Source organism: Tinamus guttatus, unplaced genomic scaffold, assembly GCF_059628265.1.
Source record: "Tinamus guttatus ecotype Peru unplaced genomic scaffold, ASM5962826v1 Tinamus_guttatus_pri_ptg000010l, whole genome shotgun sequence".
Classification (NCBI taxonomy): Eukaryota; Metazoa; Chordata; class Aves; order Tinamiformes; family Tinamidae; genus Tinamus; species Tinamus guttatus.
The window spans coordinates 3,627,118-3,648,084 of NW_028288544.1; the positions used below are offsets into that span (position 1 = coordinate 3,627,118).

At 38.2% G+C, this 20,967-nt stretch overlaps 1 protein-coding gene across 1 annotated transcript in view; it reads right to left on the minus strand.

Annotated features, from left to right (window-relative positions):
- FRK (fyn related Src family tyrosine kinase) overlaps positions 1-20,967 on the minus strand; it is a 48,920-nt gene that overhangs the window by 17,706 nt on the left and 10,247 nt on the right. Inside the window, exon 2 of the mRNA XM_010211073.2 lies at positions 9,894-10,015. Coding sequence (XP_010209375.1) covers positions 9,894-10,015 — 122 coding nt within the window. The remainder of the gene's footprint in view (positions 1-9,893; positions 10,016-20,967) is intronic.

Consider the following 20,967-nt stretch of genomic DNA (forward strand, 5'->3'; position numbering starts at 1 on the left):
ATTCTACTAATTTTTAAACATTCAGGTCTGCAGATTCTTGCACTATGAAGCTTGATGCAAAAGTACATAAAAGTACCTTCCTGCCTGGAAAGCTGATATTCTCCATCTTTTAGGACACCAAAACCAAGCTCAATCATCTCATTCAAAGGAAACATTGAATCTGTTTTTAATATTTCATTTATCAATATTATCATCCCATATAGCAGCTGCTGGAGGCATTTTAGACCAAACAAATATACACACCATATGGCCATGATTTTCTGAAGAACACTCACATCTTCCATAGATCTTGTACTTGGAATATGCAAAAATCAGGCCAATAATGCTACATTTTGAGTAGCTGATGACTCTTTTCCAACCAAATGTCTTTTATTCTTATCCATTTTTTTCTTAGTCAACAAGATATTTATCTCCTTGCTTCCTATAAGTTATTTAGGTACATGTCAAAACACCCAGAGAGCCCTTGTCTCTTGCTTTCACAGGAGTCTTTGGTGGTGTCAGAAAGTAGTCTGGGCCTCTGTTTGCTGGGGCTAGTGAGTGGGAGGAACAGCAGCAAACCAAAGATGGAGAAAAATGCACTGTAACTCAGTCCATTATTTACGGAGGAAAAGCCTTGTAATTGCCATTTCTTACTGGGTTGCCATATATGGCTTAGAGAACTCCTGTACAAAGGAACATCAGAAGTAGCAATGGCTATAACATCTGAGTGGTAGCCGGGAAAGTCTCTCTAAAGAGCTGGAAAGAAGTCTAGTCTCACACATGGGGCAACAATTAATGTGACACTCCATTACTGAGACCATCGCTGTCCATTTCCAGTAAGGAGTAGAGAGCTTGTGTTATATCCAGAAGGATAACTGGTTCAACTCCTATCAATACCACAGTTGGCAGCTCTAATATTGACAGAGTTTTCTGTAATAAACCTCACTTCCTAATGAGGAATCCTGACTGTACAGAGCGTTACTCAAGAAGGAAGAAGTTTAAGCAGAAGGGTGATTTTTCTGCAGCTCAAATAAGAAGATATATGCATCTGGGGAAGGAGGTTTTCTGATCCTGCAAGTTTCAGGTGCAAAATACCCAGAGCTCAGGGAATGATACCAAACTGTAATCAGATTAAGGGAGAGAGAGTATTTGAAAGTTGGCATTTTTTTTCCACTTCCACTTGTTAGGGCAGGTGTTGCAGAAAGGTGAAGACACACAGATAGGCCACAAAATTTGAGAGGTCAGTGGGAGAATTGAGCCAGGAAGGAGAATGGGAATCATCTAGTAATGAGCTTGGGAAATGGTCAGAAAAAAACAGTGGATAAATGACAAAATGGGAAAGATTAATTGAAAGAGAAGATAGTGGCAATAAGTAAAAGACAGTGGGAAACTCAAAATTTTATCACAGCCTGCTACTCCCTGAAAAGACACTGTTGTTCCACAATGAATGGGTAAAAAACTGCAAAGGCAGGAGGACATTCCAGTTACCATCCTGTTGCTGGTCATGCACCTTGCACCTCTCAGGGTGGGCCAGGTGCCTCCTTCCCCACCATGTATTTAGGAGATCACTGGTGTAAGCTCTTTCTCAGAGCTCGCACACAGTACTAAATGGAAAAGCAACAGAGAGCCATAGCGGAAAGATCTTCTGCCGTTTATATTCATTATATTTTTTGGTAACCAAAATTAGAGGAAACATTTAATTAAGTCATGCTATTAGTGGCTACTCTTGGTTATATAATTAATTTAATATCAACGTGTTTCAGTCCTACTAGCAACCTCAGTCTGCCACTCACATATGAAAATCTAGTTGTTGGCAAGTTTATTATTGTAGTCCCTTGGAGTTTCCCCTACTGAAATATCCTTGATGTTGTAGCTTTCACTTTGCAGTCTGCCTCCATAGAATGTGTGTTTAGCTTTTACAAATTATTCTAAAAGCTCAGGAACACATGCCATAGGTCTTGAGTTAACTTTTGAAAGTAAATGGGCAATCATTTTAGGCATCATACTAACAGAAGAATTCACAGACCCATACGTGTGTTCCAAGATCTTAGAAAATTAGTTAATACATATACAATATATCCTTTCTCACCCTTACCTGAATAAATTCAAATGAAAATCTTCCTTTAGCACTAACGTGTCTGATCAAATGTTTTCCAAATGGCCTGTGTGATTGTCACCCCCGATCACTAGAGGGCATATAGGGGTTGTTGAAAATCTGAAGGGTTTTTATAACTGTCTCACATAGAATTTTTAGGGAGCTAAGTTGCCAACATACAATTCTGCACGAGTATCAAACAAGAAAATTTGTACAGATAAATTCACAGTATAAAAATAACATCAGTCACTTTTTAAATTCTGTCTTCCTTCCATTTAACACATAATTAATACTATTTCAATTATAAAAAACATGTAAATGTTTGTGATGTATGATTTGGTACAAGGGTAATGACAAATGACTTTTACTTAAAGAGTAATTCAGCAAAATGAAAATTCGTTGGCTTTTCCAAAGTTCAAAGTGCATCTGGGCAGAAGAATTGTTAATTATGATTTGGCAAATAAATGGCCAGCAGGATGACTGTGTTAACTTGGTCTCATCTATATAATCAAAAGTGATAGTAGCTTGAGTATCTGGTTTATTTATTAGCAATATTATAATTATTATTTGTAAAACAGATAATCTTTATGTAAGAGTTGGTTTGAAAGGTGTGTTCTAATTTCTTAAATGAACTTTGTACAAAACACTATGGTTAGCAGTGTTTAGATCAGATGACATCAGCACTGACTCCTGACCTTATGTTTACTAAGTCTGTGGGTAATAGTATCCTCAATGTTCTGGAGAGCTTCCAGTTTATACTGCAATTTGCAGTTACCACTTTATCCTGGTTCATGGTATTTTGTTGATATTCAGGTTGCATTTTGCAACTTTGCATCAAGACATGACTCACCAAAGACTGTTTTTCATATCAAAATGAAATGAAACAGTGTTTGCAGACCAGCTGATCTAATCTTCTTATCACAGCCCAGCAGTGTGACTTAAGCAGGGAAAAAATAAATGAAAAATGGTAGTCTCTCTACAGCATTTACATCTCACCAGGCAGAACATTTCCTAGGATTGTTGAGGAAAATGATTGCTTAGCTACTGTGTGATGCTTTCATTAGCTTCTTATTGCTGTAGGATAACATTGCTGTTTTATGGTGTGTTTGTAGCTTTTTCTTCCTTCTAGCTGCGGCTGGAGTGTGCGTGGAAAACCCATAGATTTCTGCACAGATACAGATCACAGAATCACAGAACGATGAAGGCTGGAAGAGACCTCTAGAGATCATCTAGCCCAACTCTCCTGCTCCAGCAGGGGACACCTAGAGCACGTGGCACAGGGTGGCATTCAGGCAGGTTTTGAAGATCTCCAGAGAAGGAGACTCCACAACCTCTCTGGGCAGCCTGTTCCAGGGCTCTGTCACCCTCACAGTCAAGAAGTTCTTCCTCACATGGAGATGGAACTTCCTGTGTTTCAACTTACACCCGTTACCCCTCATCCTGTCACCGGCCACCACAGAGAAGAGCCTGGCCCCATCTTCCCTGCATTCACCCCTCAGGTACTCGAACATGTTGATCAGATCTCCTCTTCAGTCTTCTCTTCTCTCCATCCTGACTAGGTCTCTCTGAATGGCAGCACACCCTTCGGGAGTGTCGGCCACTCCTTCCAGTTTGGTATTATCTGCAGACTTGCTCAGGGTGCACTCTGTGCCCTTGTCCAAGTCGTTGATGAACAAGTTGAACAGCACTGAGCCCAGTACTGACCCTTGTGGGACACCACTGGTCACAGGCCTCCAACCAGACTCAGCTGCATTTATCACCACCCTCTGGGCTCTGCCATTCAGCCAGTCCTCAATCCACTTCACTGTCCATTCATCCAGTCCACACTTCCTCAGCTTTCCTTTGAGGATGGTATGGGAGACGGTGTCGAAAGCCTTGCTGAAATCAAGGTAGACAACATCCTCTGCTCTACCACTGTCCATCCAGCCAGTGACCCATCGTGGAAGGCTATCATCAGGTTTGTCAAACATGACTTCCCCTTGGTGAATCCGTGCTGACTACTCCTGATCACCTTCTTTTCCTTGACATACCTAGAGATGGTCTCTAGGACGAGCTGCTCCATCTCCTTTCCAGGGACAGAGGTGAGGCTGACCGGCCTGTATTTTCCCGGGTCCTCTCTCTTGCCTTTTTTGAAGACTAGAGTGACGGTTTCTTCCAGTTCTTCGGCACCTCCCCCACCCTCCATGACCTCTCAAAGATGATGGAGAGTGGCTGAGCAATGACCCCTGCCAGTTCCCTCAGCATTCTTGGGTGCATCCCATCTGGGCCCATAGATTTATGGGTGTCCAGTTTGTCTAAATAATCCCTAACCTAATCCTCTTTGACTACCAGAAAGTCCTCCTCTCTCCTGGTTCTCTGTCTTGTCTCTGGACTCTGTAGTACATGGGGACTATCCGTAGCAGTAAAGACACAAGCAAAGAAGGCATTTAGTAACTCTGCCTTCTCTGCATCCTCCATCACCAAAGCACCCTCCCCATTCAGCAGCGGACTAACATTTTCCCTAGCCTTCCTCTTGCTGCTGATGTATTTATAGAAGCCCTTCCTGTTGCCTCTGACATCTCTCACTATGATTTGGCCTGTGATAAGCAGTTCAGGGGAGGATTAATTCAGTGTTTAATAAGGGACTGTTGGTTTTATGATTTTGTTTGTTTTGTTTTGTTTTTAGGGTTTAGTTTTGTTTCTTTGTATCACCTTGCCATGCAAAAAGTTGCATAAAGGCCTGCACTGCATACATACAGAGCTAAAGCATGGTGCAACTCCTCCTCCCACACATGATACAGCATGTGTGACTCTTGGAAGAGCTAGCTACAATCCCCTTTAGTCCTTCCAGTCATGCCTACATCCAATGGAGACAGCCAAATGAGACAGGATCATGACCACAGCTTCACAAAGCTTGGCATAATTAGCTTTTAAAAACTGCGGTGTTTTTCTCCTTGACTTGCCATTCCTAAAACAATTGCAGTTGCCCATTAGATTTCTTCCGGGGTTTGAATTAGCAGGAGCCTTCTCTTCTCCTTGCTTCCCATCTTTTTAAGACTGGGCCAGATTTTATCATGCAAGGATGATAATAAAATATGTGCTTCTTTCCCATTCAATCTTACGATGGCATCAGCATAGCAGCATCCTCACCAAAAGAATCATTGAGGCAAATGAAAGTGTCGTAACTACCACAGTCCTTAACATCTCTCCTACCTACAGCCCTCCACCAGCACAGACAGTGCAGGGCTGCCAGCATGGAAGGAAAGAGGGAGCAGACCCAGCCTCCAAATCCTCTCCTCCTTACTTCCACTGCAGCCCTGAGGTGCCCCAATACTTATATTCTTTCTTCCTCGTGGAAGCATGAGTGCAAACATGCATTTAACAACAGGATCATGGACAGTCTTTTGCCAGGAGTTGCACTTGGTCTCCATTTCCCAGTGGAACCTGAGAGGAAGGCAGTTCCTTAAGATGCTCTCAGCAGCATAGAGCAGGTGCAGTGGCTTCTCTTGCTCAGTGATTCCCTTGCTACGACCATGATTTTGCCACTCCTATCAGTCTGCTGCCTTAAATGATTACCCACTTTTTTCCAATGCCTAATGCCAGTCTGGCTTACAGAAAACCACACAATCTTTTTCAGGAGCAGGAAAAAAAATGGAGGAAACAAAAACCATTTACACTGCTATTTATTACAATCAGTCTTATACCATTACTGGGGGAGGAAGCAGCTGAGCACCTCCTGCTATCATTGGCAATGACACTCAATTAAGCTGAGCATATCTAAATTATAGCTTTTAATTAAAAAGAGGCAATGTCTAAGATGGCAGCAACATGCTTAAAATTTAATACATTTTGCACCAGATGCTGGAGTCATCAACATAAAAAACCTTCTGCAACATGTGCATTTTTAAAATGGGAAAACCTATTTTTAAAATGTCAAACACTTTAAAATGATAGCAACACATCTCGAAGTCCTAGCTAAAGTTTTATGTGCTTTCCATTTAACCATTTACAGCTGAGAAAAAACTTTCTGAATATAACTTTTCATTTGTAATTTAAATAGTAATTTACCATCTAAATCATTAACAAAATGTGTGTTTTTTTCCATCATAGCAAGTTAGAAATTAAAGTTGTCCTTTTAATGAAAGGTTTATTGCTTTCCTTTTTTTTTTCCCCATAAAGGCACACATTTGTCTCCCTCTCATTAACATTAAGTCTCTCATACATTGCCCATATGTGTATGATATCAAGCATGAAAGTCATAAAAAGTAGGTTATACAAACTTGGAAATCTTTCTTCTTTTAATTATTTTTTTCCTATTTAGTTTGATGGTATTTAAATGTTAGGGTAGACAGAGACTTGCAATACTTTCAGAAATACCTTAGTTCTGAAAGCTAGATTGCTATTCTTCTAGCCATTATCATCATATGCTTTGGATTAAAAACAAAAACAGCATAGCAGGTAGAAACCAAATCAGTCCTACACAGGGTTGCCGTTCTGTGGCCATTATTATAGTTACTTCATGAGCTTAAAAATTTGGGAACTGAAATTAAAAATACATTCTGAAAGATGAGGTGATGATTTTTCTGCCGTCATATACTACATAGGCTGAAGCTATGCAAGATTCTTAAAAGGAAAAAGACTGAATCACTGTTCTTCAAGAAAAAACAATGCTTTGCTGGCAAAGTTTTGAATATCCCATAACTCCTGATGGAACAAAACTGACTTCTTCATAGCATTTGGTGAACTAAACAACCTTCCTTCCAATAAATTCTTGCCACACTGCAATGTACTTCATCATCTATTTTTGCAGGCACTCAATCTCCCTGAAGTGACACATACAATGTCTGGACCAATATGCATTACCATTAGGCTGGGAGCAAAGAACCTGCACAACCTATACAGATACAATTTAGTCAAGTCTAGTCAGTAGGAAGCAAATAATATTTAGCTTCCTAGGATGAAGTAGCACATCAAAGCTAAATTACATTCAAGTCTGGGAAGCTGCTAAAAGTTATAGCAGCAGTGGGGAATCATTTCATTAATACCCACTGTTTCGCAACTTATTCTCTTTCATTGCCTAAAAGAGCGTAAATGCTTAATAAATCTGAGATAGCACAGGACCTTTGCATACATGCTCAAAGGACAACCCATATTCATGCACAAAGAAGGGTTGAGTGCTATAGCCAGCCTCTTTCTTCAGTTTATATGCTGTTCTTCAATGCCATTCTGAAAAAAGGATTTGGAAAATCGTGGTGTAATTTCCTTATGAAAATTTATTAGTGAGAAGCAAACTACTCTTTCCTTCATCAAGCAAAGCTATGTCAACCAGCATGGAATAAATCCATGCTCATGATTTCATACATTGCCTGTTACCAGCAAGCACCAAACCTCCTATTCTTATATAAGCTTATATGGAAACTTGCCAATGGCCTAGTACAAACTTATTTAAGTAAATCTAATATATTAAATCAGATAGATTATGATTTCTATTCAGAATCTGGAAGGAAAAGAACGAAAACAGCAGCATTTAAGGATGGTCTCATTCTATGGTAAATGTGGAATAGAATCTATTTCCATTCTCTTGGATTTTTCTCTGCAGTAGAAAAGTTATGTTGTTAGAAAAGTACTGAGCCCTTCATCTTGGAGAGGTAGCCAACATGAAAGGTAAAGAACGAAGATTTTAAATCTTCTATAGCAGGCTGCAGTTAAAAGAAAACAAAGAGAAAATTGCAAATCTACCCATACATGTACAAGCAAGAGCTTTTTCAGTTACTGTTAGTAAGGTCTCATATACTCAAGTGCCAGCATTAGGCAGATAATACAGGCATATCTGACCTTCCCCGCATACTATCAAACTGTTACCAGTCTAGCCTACCTTGATAAAATCAGTTCACTGATGAAAACAGTTGAATGAAGCTGAAGTCATTAAAGACAGGCACAAATTGGTAGAGAGAAAGAGAGAGAGAGAGAGAAAGCATTTTGAAAGGTTTGCAGCTTTAATACAGTATTTGGACTAAAAGGTACATGTGCAGCTGTTCAGTTTTGTCATGGCTCGGGATCTGTCTGATTCCTGGCTGATGCTTTGGGTTCACAGAAGTGAGTTTCCTTGAGGAAACGCAAGGACTGCGAAGTGGATCCTCCCAGAACTAAAAATATTGTATTTATTTCATAAACATCACTGTATTTCACTACACAGAAAATGTATATTTGTCCTGGAAGTCAAAAACAATGCTCCCCTGCTGTAACAAGACAGAGCTGGTATATACCCTTTCCTTATGTTTCTGAAAGAGAAACCAGGCATGTGTCAAAAGTTCATTAATCTGCTTACACATTTTTGTGATATATTTAGAAATGTGTGACACATTATCCAGGCAAAAGAGGAATCAATATGAAAGAATCTGGTTATGCACAAGACACTACTCATTTCATGAGTTTAAATCTACCGTTGACATCTTATAGTTTATTCATAATCATCTGGATTACAGAATTAAGGTACGTAGAACTATCCTAATTTAACGCATTAGGATGTTTGTAAGCAAGGTCATCTAAAGGCTTCTTGTTGTATTTTGCCAGGTATTCTCCTGTTCTCACAGGGAGAACATACTCTTGACTCATACTTGTGTTACAGGTTTGCTTAAAGGATGTTCAGGGAAAACTACCACAGAATAGTAAGATTACTATATATTAGGGCAAATATCTAGTTACACACATACAAAAAAGATGGTGCATAGCATGATATGCAAGAAAGTAAAATAATAGTGTTCTTATTTGATAATCTTTTGGATCCCGAAGGAGGACTTTATATTTAAAAAATAACTGTCATGAATCCAACTTTTTATTGATGTTTACAGCTAATTTTTCAAATGAAATATGACTTTTTCTGAAGTATAGTTCTATAAATCTAAGGGTGTATTCTAGCAGAAATCTCATTTTCTTGAACTGCAGAGGCCTGCTAACATGAGTTTAACTTCTATTCCACATACCAATTAGGACAATAGTGTACAGCTGTAATGTATTTCTGACATTTTAATTATGAAAATAGTCCCTATTTTGAGGCAGCTGGAACACTGGAAATAATAATGACAAAAAAGTTAATTTGTGTTGTGAGCATGTTGATAAACACAGACTGTAAATAAAAGTTAGCAGACACCCAAAAGGCTCTTGTCAACTTGTGTGCAGTTCTGGGCTCCTCAGTACAAGAAGGACATTGAGCTTCTGGAGAGGGTTCATCGTAGAGTGACAAAGATGATTAAAGGACTGAAGCATCTACCGTATGAGGAAAGACTAAATGAGCTGGGCCTGTTCAGTCTTGAGAAGAGAAGACTGAGAGGAGATCTGATCAACATGTACAAGTATCTCAGGTACCTTAGGGGTGAATGCAGGGAAGATGGGGCCAAACTCTTCCCTCTGGTGGCCAGTGACAAGATGAGGGGTAATGGATGCAAGTTGAAACATAGGAAGTTTAATCTCCTTATGAGGAAGAACTTCTTTACTGTGAGGGTGACAGAGCACTGGAACAGGCTGCCCAGAGATGTACAGTCTCCTTCTCTGGAGATCTTCAAAATCCACCTGGATGCCACCCTGTGCCACATGCTTTTAGTGTCCCTGCTGGTGCAGGGGGGTTGGACTAGATGATCTCTAGAGGTCCCTTCCAACCTTAACCATTCTGTGATTCTGTGTGATTCTGTGAACAATTTGTCTTTTTATATATATTGCCAGAGAAAGAAAGATAATTATGAATTTAAATTTCATTTCCATGTCCAAAGTCTCAAAAATTAAAAAAAAAAAATCACCTGAGAAAGTTTTAAAACGTTGAATAAGATAAAGAACTAAAATATACCTGATAGTGAGAATTCGCCTTTTAGACTTTCACTTTCTCGGATTAGGAAGGCTCCTGCCTGGTTTCCAGGATATGACAGTTGTCTCTCTGCATCTGCTCGTTTGATTGGACCAAAAAACCATCTGAAAAATAATTAAAAAGCATTAATTTTATCAATAAATAAAACACAATGGAAAGGGAATTTAGCTTTTATAAACATACTGCAAATTTACAAAGCGTGTGTGGCATGCTGATTAGAGTTACAACAGTATTAAAAAAAACCTTTTAGAACTACACAAAAATGTGTACAACAAATGATTTCTAGTGAAATAGAGTTCAAAAGTGGTTGAATGTCTTCTCCTCCACCCCCCAATAAATCACCAAGAAAATTTTGCCACTGCTATTGTCACAAAAAGAGATGCTCAAGCCCACCTGACTTACTTACACAGAGGTAAAGGTATGTGGTAACATTCAGACATCTTAAAAATCAAAGAGATCCAAAATAATAGCAGTGAACCAATGTTTCAAGAGGCAAGTCAAGCTAGAATCTTCTCCATTCCTTTTTCACGTTGATATCTCAAATGCCTTATTAGCAATTCTTTAACTCTGCTACTGTTAGATGAGCAGAACCAATGCTTCTTTCAAGTCACTGGCAACACCTGAGCATCTATGTCCTTTGAAAATCTACTCCTTTAAAAATATTTGCAAAATTTTCCATCTATTACTAACATTTACAAATACATTTAAAGCTATAGTTTTAGCTTGTTCATCTGAGGGTGCTATTTAGTTCTTTTGCTGCTCTGTGTTCAGTATAAACTAAACTGAAATAAAAAAAGAAGTGATTCAGCATTTTCAACTGGGATAGCATTCAGATTCCATCAAGCAAAGATAAAGCTCTTTCCAAGATTAGCTTATCTGAAGTAAATGGTGATAAATAGTTATCAGAAATATATCACCTACTCACAGGAGAGGTCCTTTTAAATTAATTATAGATAAACCTAATATGCAAACTTTTAAGATAAATCAATGTATCACACGACACCTAAGTTGCTTATTCAGCTAACTACTTTATTTGTCTATTACTAGTTAAAAGTACAGAAGGAGACATCAACAAATTACTTTAGTGTCTGTAATGCTTACAGCCATCAAGAAGAATGAAGGAAATTAATTAGTGTTGGGTGAACTGTTTAAAATAATATCCTGCTTGCATGAGGAAACTTTAGGAATGAGTAATGTTTTCCTGTATGAATAAAGAGAAAACAAATAAAGGCAAATACAGATGGAGCTAACCTGCACTGAATATACTTTGATAACAATAGAAAATGAAACCCATATATTCCAGACTACATTCCAAATCTCTGACTTTAAGCAGATTTGAATAAAATGTGCACAGATCTTGATCCATATTTGGCAAGGAGAGAGATCTGACAAGCAAGGCTATAGGTGTAAAATTTCTGGAAGAAGGGTAATTAGTTAAACATAATAATACATTAATTTGACTGTAGAAACCAAGTTAACCAACATGTGTTGAAATCCTTTACTGAAGTTCTGATCAAACAAATGAAAAGAAAGAGCATGACCTAAACTTTCTATCCAAAACCAAAGACAGTTTGCCAGTCCTAAAAAATAAATAGAAGCTTTCTGAAATTTCTAAACTTCCTAGCTCTGAGAGTAGTATCTGAAAACCATAAACTGATTTTAAAGAATTTGAACTGATTTTTTCTCTTCAAAGTATAAATATTCCTTTAGTAAAAGTCAGTCTGACTAGAATTTCTAACAAACAGGAGTGTACGAGTGTTTAATTTCATATCTCCTTTCTCCACAAGTGAAGAGGAGAGCACCCTTTCAAAAGGATTTCATTTTGCTCTGTAGTCAAAATAACTTCCAATGCAATGCTCAAAAGGCTGAATTTTATGTTCAGGATAGTCACTTACATAGTTTTTGTATGGCCACAAAACACTTCGAGAAAAAAAAAATAATTTTTACAAAAACAGAAATAACACACAGCACTATCCATTACACTCTTAAATTACTTAACCAGAATTTTCTAGTTATTTTAGTGTACTTTAATGGCACTAGAAAGTTCACAAGAATGTTGAATTATCAATTCATACACAGTTCCAACCTAAGATAGATTGCTTTGGATCATGATTGCACGCAGCATATATGTGTATTAACAGATAACCAAGTATGACACTAATGGCCCTAACTTATGCCTAGATGTGATATTTACATTTCTAGTAGGATATGTTTGATTAGTAAGAGCACAACAACAGTGATCTTCCGTCAGGGAGACCCCAGAACATGTTATCTTATATCTGAATCAACACTGCATCCAGCACTCCATTCTTTTTCCCTTTCAGTGTAGGCTGCCAGACATGATCTTTTAGAGATTGTTTTTGACCAGTTCCCTAGAAATAATCACTTCCACCATCCTTCACAGCTCCCAGAAAAACTTCATTAAAAATTCCAATCTAATTCCATGCCAGTTCTGATCACCATATATGAGAGGATGACCTTCATGTAGGTCTATAATAAACACAACCCTTACTTGTTGCTGATGATGCTCAACATAATTTTGGTGGGATTTGTTGCAGTCGGTCAGGGATCTCACCTGTTCATTTCTTTACTGCAAGTTAATTTCACTGGCAGGTGGACCCATAAGATCTTCAGCCTTTGTACATGATGTTCCCTGACTATGTCACTATCATTCCTGAGACCCATACTCCTATCCTATAGTCTTTTCCTTCTAGCAAAAGAAGTGATAGTCCTTCCTCAGGCTGAAATCTGGTGAATGCTCTTGAAGGACAAATTATTTGGGAAAGGAAGACAATGATCTTAGGGAAAGAAAAACAATGAAGATATATTGCTTTGGGAAAGAAAAATGATAATGTATGAAAGATGGATCTCCGAGCCCAGCTATATGATAGGTAACCTCTTAGGAGACTGTATCTGCTAGAGGAAGCCGCAGGAGACAGATCCTGTTACCAGCACTGGTCCCTGCTTCCTGCTCATTCAATTCAGCTTGAACAAAAACTGACTCATGAGTCCAACACAACATGATAGTATTCCCTGGTTCCATCACTTTCTTTGCCCAGAAGCTCTCTCACTCCACAATGCAATGCACTGTCTGTGCTTTGCATATACCTCATCCACCCAGCTCTAAATTCTGGCCCTATGCTACATGAAAATCTGCTAAAATATAAACAATCAGTTCAACTTCTCTTCATTTATATACTTTTTTAAAATTATTACATCAGAGGATATGGAGGAAATTTTAATATGGAAAGAGGAGTAACATAGGCCAAAGATACTGTATGCTGAATAGCCGCTGACAAAATCATTAAAGTGATGAACAATAAGGAGACAAAGGTCCACAGTGCTATATCATTAGCAGGGCTTCCAGTATCTGGCAGCATGTCTTGAAAAGATTAGCCCCATCAAGAAAACAGAAATTAGAAATATTCTCATCCAAAAAAAAAAAAAAGCATATCAGGTTCCCAGGTTCACTTCCACTGTTTTTCCTCTCATTAATGTAAAATGCCCTTCTGATCACTTGCACTACTTGAAATAGAGACTGAAAATTTAACAGAGGATCTCAACTAAAATGGAAAGTTTTGTTTTTCGCCTAAAATTAACCCTATCTGAAGCACAAGCTTAGACTCAAACAAGAGGACCATGGCCACAGTAAAAAAAAAAAAAAAAAAAAAACATTCTTTGGGAAGAATTCTTCCAGTAGCTGACCATTCTCTGGGTAGCCGCTTTCCAGCCCCACTCACACTGGAGTGCTAAGCTTAGGCTTTCTCAGTACCCCAGTTCTTTAACTTCTGCTAACCATAGTTGTAGTATGAGCTTTAACCAAGACCCCAGCCATAGCCTGAATAGCAAAGCCAGAGCTGGCTGCACAACATTATATCTGACGTGACTGAATTTGCCTTAGTTATTAGCTCTAACTAGGAGGACTTGCAGGTTATTGGAGGTAAGATATGGCTGAAAGCTGGGGTCTGTGGCATAGTCGGAATGTTGTGAGTACTCAAATGAAAGATACTGGGGCCTGAGTCAGCAGGAAGGTATAGCTGCACATAGAAACTGTAATAATTAGAATAGAATTGGAGGCGGAGGGGAAGAAAAGACTGCTAAGAATGACTGTGGAACATACATGACAAATGTGTTCAAAGAGTGTACAAGTGCAACAGAACAAATACCAGGCAATCAGTCACATGAAAGTGACTTTCAAAAACCCTGAAGATGGTAAAATGGGGAGCATTGACCCATCCTGGATCAGCACTTTGTAGCATGTAGGCATCTCCAATCTGATCTTGCTTAAGTGCTTGTAACTGGGATTTATTGGGATTTGATGGCAAGGTAAATCTCACAAGACTGATAAATCTTGCACAAATTGTGATTCTTGTGATTCCTGCCCATTTCCATTATGGAAGAAGCATTGATGATAAAGAGGTTAGTTTGCCCTGCAGTAGCATAACTGGAGTATGTTACTTCTGTCTGTGATACTAAGCTAAGAGGAGAATAAAAGAAACATTTTCTAAACGAAGGAAGAGCTAAGAAGTACAGAAATTACAGCATAATACTTGGGAAAGGATAAAGAAAAATAGATATTTTGTACCAAATATGTTTCAATTTCTCTGGAATGTAAAAAGCTTATACAACCACTAAATCAAATAGCTAAAAGCTTCAACAATATATAAATTTTACATTTTAAGTCTATCAAAATCTGCATTCACAGAGTTTTTGGTGAAGAGTCAACAACTCCGAAGTTAGGACATACCAATATTAAAATTGCTTCTACAGCATCCACTCAGTCTTTTTTCAGGAAAATCCAATGTGATACCATCTTTAATTATACAGCCACATCCACTTCTTCCTTGCAGTGTGTTAAAATGAACGCTTACTGAATAGTTATCCTGTATTTTGTTTTGTCACAGTGTAGATGATAAGAGTTTATTTATTTTGCATTGTTTAGTGTCTGCTCTCAAGAAAAGTTATAAAATTATATGAATGGCTAATTTCCTTGCAGCTTCTGTTATAGTGCTCATCACTACAGTATATGAGTGCTTTACAAACACTCATTAACTTCTTTCTATGGCACTCCTTCTTGTAAAATATTTTTTACAGAGAAGAAACTGCGGAAAGAGACAAAGGCATGAAGATATTATTATAAACATTTCCTTCTAATTTTGATTCTACAGTTTGAGTTGCTTTGCTCCTAACCTTTAGGAAATTTAGCAATGAATAGAACCTGGCTTATTCAGAGAGCAATGTCTTCTAACTTCAGGAACTGTTTGCAGAAGACAGGGACGGATGCATGGAAAGGGGAAGAGATAGAGAGCGAGGTAGACACAAAGAGATCCTCCATAGCGTTCTTTAATTACTTTAACCATATGCCCATCCTGTAAGCACTGCCCTTACTCAGCACATAAAAACCTGAACAGGCTTGTGTGCACCACTCTTCACTACAGTCATCTGCGCAGGACAAAGAGCCCTGCTGAGTCAGCCTTAAAACCAGACTGCCAGGTTTGCAGTCTGCTGCCGTGGGTAAACATTCGTGCACAAGCACGAACGTATGTTTCCTAAGGGCTCCTGCATGCATCCATCCCTTCTGGTAGGAGAGGAAGGACCCTAGCACTTGCTGGGTTTCCATCACCAAGCCCCAGAATTCTGCGGGAAAAGCAGCTGGAGGAATAATCTGCGAGTTGAGACCGGGCTGTGTCTTTTTCTAAACAGAATATCTAGAGCATCTAGAGAATGTTGCCATTGAATTCTTATAAATGTTAGATTACTATGTATAAAGTGCAATTCTGTTTTCAAAGGTTTCGTTGTCTGAAGAGAATTTTCTGTAAAGAGCAAAAAAGCACATGCCATTGATTCAGCAAAAGCCCTTCATATCAAGCCCTTCCTCCAAGCACACACAGAAAGCCTTTCCCATATCACTGTGAGACACAGTTTTTGTGTTCACAGAAGGAAGGAGGCAGCCTATGCCTGGTATCAGCCCTGGAAAATTTAGATCAAATCAGATGAAGCCTGAAAAAAATGTAAGCAACTAAACAAGTGCTTGTGATAGAAAATATTACACTGTCTTAATTATAAGATGCCCTGGTTATAAGACTAATGAAGTAATACAATTTCCCAAGGGATGACATTTCAAGAAATTAGGAAATATCACTGCAAAGATCAAAGCCCTCCAGATGTAGCATAGTTAAGAAACAGGCATGCCTTACAAATGATGGACTGCATGTGTGAAGGAAAGCGTGGGAGATGAGTGCTGCCTGCTTCAATTTTCCCTTTATAGTCTACAGTGCATCTGATGATGGAGTTGGCAAAAATAGAAAATTCTGTTGTCAAGCTAAATTGTGCCTATTAAAATGTGCAAAAAATCCCATTTCTGAGCATGCTCAAAAACATGCCTTAGCAGTCATGCCACAGCATGCACATACTGAAAGACACAAGATTACCCCAAGTCTTGCAAACTTTCACTATGCAGAGGCTAGAAAATCAAAGATGAAGTTTCTGCTCCTTTGGAGACGGGTTCCTTCTCGCTTTCTTTTATAGGCTTGCCTGGGATTTTTAACTCTGTCCATCCCTCATGGTTGCTTATTGTCAGAGGTGCAAGGATGCATGGAACGAGAATAAAATTTAAGAAGAAGGAATGTATAATTACTGATAAAAAAAATTGCATATGACATGGCAGGTGGGAGGGGGAAGATGCAAAATAGTAAAAGGTCAAAGAGCAGAAGAGAGAACTGCAGAATATTACCAAGAGGAAGGAGGGAGAGAAAGATCAGTACTAAGAGACATTTCACACTAGAAAATAAAGACCATCTGATAACATCCTTAATGCCCAAGGGTGTAACCTGCTAAGGAAACCCTGGCTTCAGAGCTGTTCTGCTCCTGTTTGGCGTGCGTTTTTGCCAGGGATTTCGTTACTACTTGGAGAAACAATTTCACAGACCAGCCCTTCTTACATAGCTGCTGCCTTCCGTTCTCCCTTTTCCTTTCTTAATCTAATCCCACTGCTCAGGTTTGCATTTGCCTGGAGAATACTTTGCTCTTTATCATCATCGTATACTTGTTGGCTAGAGGTGAAACAAATACACTGGTCTAAACCTTACTTATCAAATTGCCCTCAGAAATAAGTGAGACAGACTAAGACTTTAATAAATTGTGTAAAATGTGTAGCATTAGGTAAATTAGTTAAAATCATAGTACACTAAAGAAATAATCTAACTTTAGAAATACTTTAAAAAAAATCATTTAATTTGTACACATTAATTACTTATTTCCCCAGATCAGAAATCTGATTGCTTATTTCCTCAAATCAGGAACTAGCTTGCTCCAAAGGAAACCAGAAATTCAGGTTTTCAGGGATGACTCCACAGGGCAGTGCATTTAACCTTATCCAATCATAGTGAATCTTTTTCTTACGTAAAGATCTGAGTCAGGCCTATTGCTCAGGTTCTTGTTGCTAAATAACTTATTCCAAGTCTAAACAAGCAATATCTGCATTAAATGTGGACCCTAAAGCTTCTGAGTCATTTCACAGTAAAAGTTGGGTGGAATAAGTTTACTTTTCTTTCCATTCAGGAAAACAGAGAAAAACATATGAACAGTTCTGAAACACTAAAAGCTCAGTCCTAAATGATGTAAGTGGCAAAGCTCTATCAAAAAGCAGCATTATTTATGTAATATAAGTATGAAGAACTCTGACTCTGTGTTTGAAAGTACAAACAATATAGTTTACGTCCCACTTGTACTATTAGTATTTTGAGATTAACAGCACGTTTTGTTTGTATAACTTTAAACAATCAGTACAATAAGAAATATATGGAAAATAATAGTTTTGGAAAATAATAAATCATATTTTACTTTTGATTTGAGGATACCATTTTGATAATGCTTCTGTCAGAAAATTAGAGAATTTTCCCATAAATACTAATTTTATGTTAGAATTGAGAGAATTTTTTTTCAAGATACCAGAATATAAGAGGAGTAAGGAAGTAAGGTGGGAAAAAAAGGCGGAAAGAAAAAGAAAATTCACTTTTTATGTACAATTTCTAAGCAAAATATTGTAGTTTAACTATGAGGGTACTCAATTTGAATAATTTTAAAGTTGTCTTTTGTTTCCATGAAAAGAAAATAAGCCTTTTTTTTTCCCTTGATCATTGTTCAGAAATGATCAATTCACCTGGAAACAAGATACAACTGAACAAAACCCGACATTTTCTTTCTGGCCACATTAAATATTTGACACAAATTTGACATTTGATTTGATACAAAACTAAAATCAATTTTTTGCAAAAATAAAAATAAATAAACAAAATGAGAAACATTGCTGTTTCTCTATTACCCTGAATCCGTTTCCCTGCTCCTTTCTTCTTAAATTTATTCAGTCAATGACATATTACTATTTTTTCTTGTTATTATTAATCATCGAGACCATTATGACACAAATAATCCATCCATCCATGTAGGGGATCTTTAGTCAAAATGAGGCAATTTTAACCTATTTATCTAACACAGTATGGTCACTACTCTGCTGGAACATGTGTCACGTATGGATGCCTTTGTACCACTAATTTGTAGAACATGGCATTGTTAGAGTACAGATAATTCCTCTGGGATTGCAAGTATGTGAACCTACCACCAAATTTAGGGAGAACCTTAAATAGTTTTGGGTAATATGGATGAATTGCATGTTACCGACAGAAAAAGTTTAATATTTCTAGATGGAATGACTAGATTTGTCACATTTACATGGTGTAGTATCTTTTTCTAAAATCATACTAATTTATGACTCACTGAACACTGAACATCACCTTCCCCTAAATGGGCCCACCCAATGACCACAGTGTAAGCACAATAAACCAATGAAATGCCTGCCCAAGGTGACTGGCCTTGTTCATATCTGAGACCCAAAACAGGCCCTCTGATTGCACTAATTGCTTCAGGGAGCCCATTGGAACAAACTGCAGGAGCAGATTGGTTCATGTGCCAGAAAAAGACATTGCTTTAGTCTAAGAAAGAGTTTTGTATTACTTTGCTGGTTTTGTTGGAAATCATGAGCTGTGCCCTAAAGAAAGTGCTGTCAGAGCTCCAGGGACTTCAGGTGTCCATAAACTGTGTGGATTGTTTGCGTAGGGTAATGTTAAACATTGAGTGAGTGTGGTAAAATCTAGTGCTCACCAGAGGTTGGTACTTCCTGCTACAGTGTAGAACACATTCAGTTTCTTGTAAAAATAATTACCAGGATTTGATAGTCCACAAAAAATGTGCTATGGTGGAGGTACAAACCTTTTTAGTCAGTACTTCAATAGGTGATAACTGCATGTGATTCTGTTTATAAGAGGGTTATGTGTAACGTTATGTTAAATGTTCAAATATAATTAAATGGAACTGAATTTGCCCTGAGATTACTATAGGGAACAAACAGAAGAACAACCTGGAACACAGTGTTTTTGTTTTACATGAGGGGCGGCATTTTTAAAAAGGCATTTTCCTTGTGCAGCAGAATGAAAGGTGAATCAATATACACCGAAAATTTATTGTTCTGGCCTGTGCTTCTCATGAGTCAGGACCTGGACTGGCACTTCTCTGTTACATGCTCAGGTCAATGGCAAGCTCAGGAGGCATCTCCTTAATTCAGACTGACATAGAAGAGTGAGGAACAAGGCTGAGACCTCTGTCCCTGGTTAGAGTCCAGTCAAGCTTTTCAAACATACACTGAGATACTCATGCCCACAGCCCTGCCCTTTTTTTTTTCGCCCAGAGATTTTTCCTGACTTCTTCAGGCACTTGAAGAAGGTCTACTGAAGCGAATGTGATGCTACTGCAAAACCAGACAGTGCAGCTTTGGGGTGAGTTCCTCAGGACAACAAAACATTGCAACTTTGGCCACTCTTGTACTTTGTTATGACTTGAAAATGGCTGTTGCTTTTGGAGGGAGAATATCCCAAATCCAGAGACTATACAAAACAGCATAGTTCACCTGACCCTACTTTCCTAGCACAATAGGAAGAAAATAAAGCAGCAACCAAACCACAGACTGATAGAATTTACACGAGTAAATCTATAAATCAATCTCATCCTGTGAAGTCCATTCACAAAACATTTCCATTCATTCTTCAGAACACTGGTTATCTGCATATTGTGTTATTTGACACAGTGTGAAGTTTTTCCATAGGAGAAAAAAAATGACAGGTGAAAATGATATCATATATTTTTTGTTGTGTTTTGGTTACATAAGTCACAAATATTTCTCCAGTTTAAGAGACCAGGAGCCAATTATTGTGTCAAAGTTTGTTCCAATAGTAGTTTTGTGCTAGGGTAAGGACTTCATTGCATTTAACACTTCTTCTGAAACACAACTTTGGAGTGAGACTACCATTGCTTTGGTCTTTTTGTATGAGGCATAGCCATGTGATGGTGTCCTTTTAAAAATGTGAAAATGTGTTCACCTGTCCTACCGGTAGACCTGTGAAATCTCACATTGGTGCTAATATCTGTATACATTTGTTAACACACACATGAATAAAAGTACTGATAGATTATTATACCGTACTTTAAAAGTAGCAATAATTCTGCTATTCGTAACAACTGAGGAAGAAAGTTGAAACCTTGCAGTAGCCTTAATGTTAATTGGGTACCAATTGATTTAACATTAAGTGAAACTCGAAAATGTTCAATCATACATTCTCTTAAGTCATTACCGCTCCCAAAGCACTCAGTTGATTTTCTTAAGAAATTACTTTTCTTCTCTCCCAGGCAAATTCACCTCAGTGCAGAAGCCCTCGGAAACAAATCACATTTAGTTGTGCAGGGCACCGGCAGTAAAACAGACTTTCCATTCATTTCTGTGGAAGCTCTCTCTTGTACACACACACATCTATTTCCTTTGCCTAGTGCCAGCAGTCTAAGCAGATTCACACCTACTCTTCTCTTCTACCAGTGGAGAACAATCAGGCACTCTATCTCCAACGGGTATCAGAAAGGAAGTGAGCAGTGTGAAAACCCGAGGCTTTCAAGCCAGACAGCATAACTGTTCTTTCATACAGTGCAAAATTTTTTAAACATATAGCGTTCT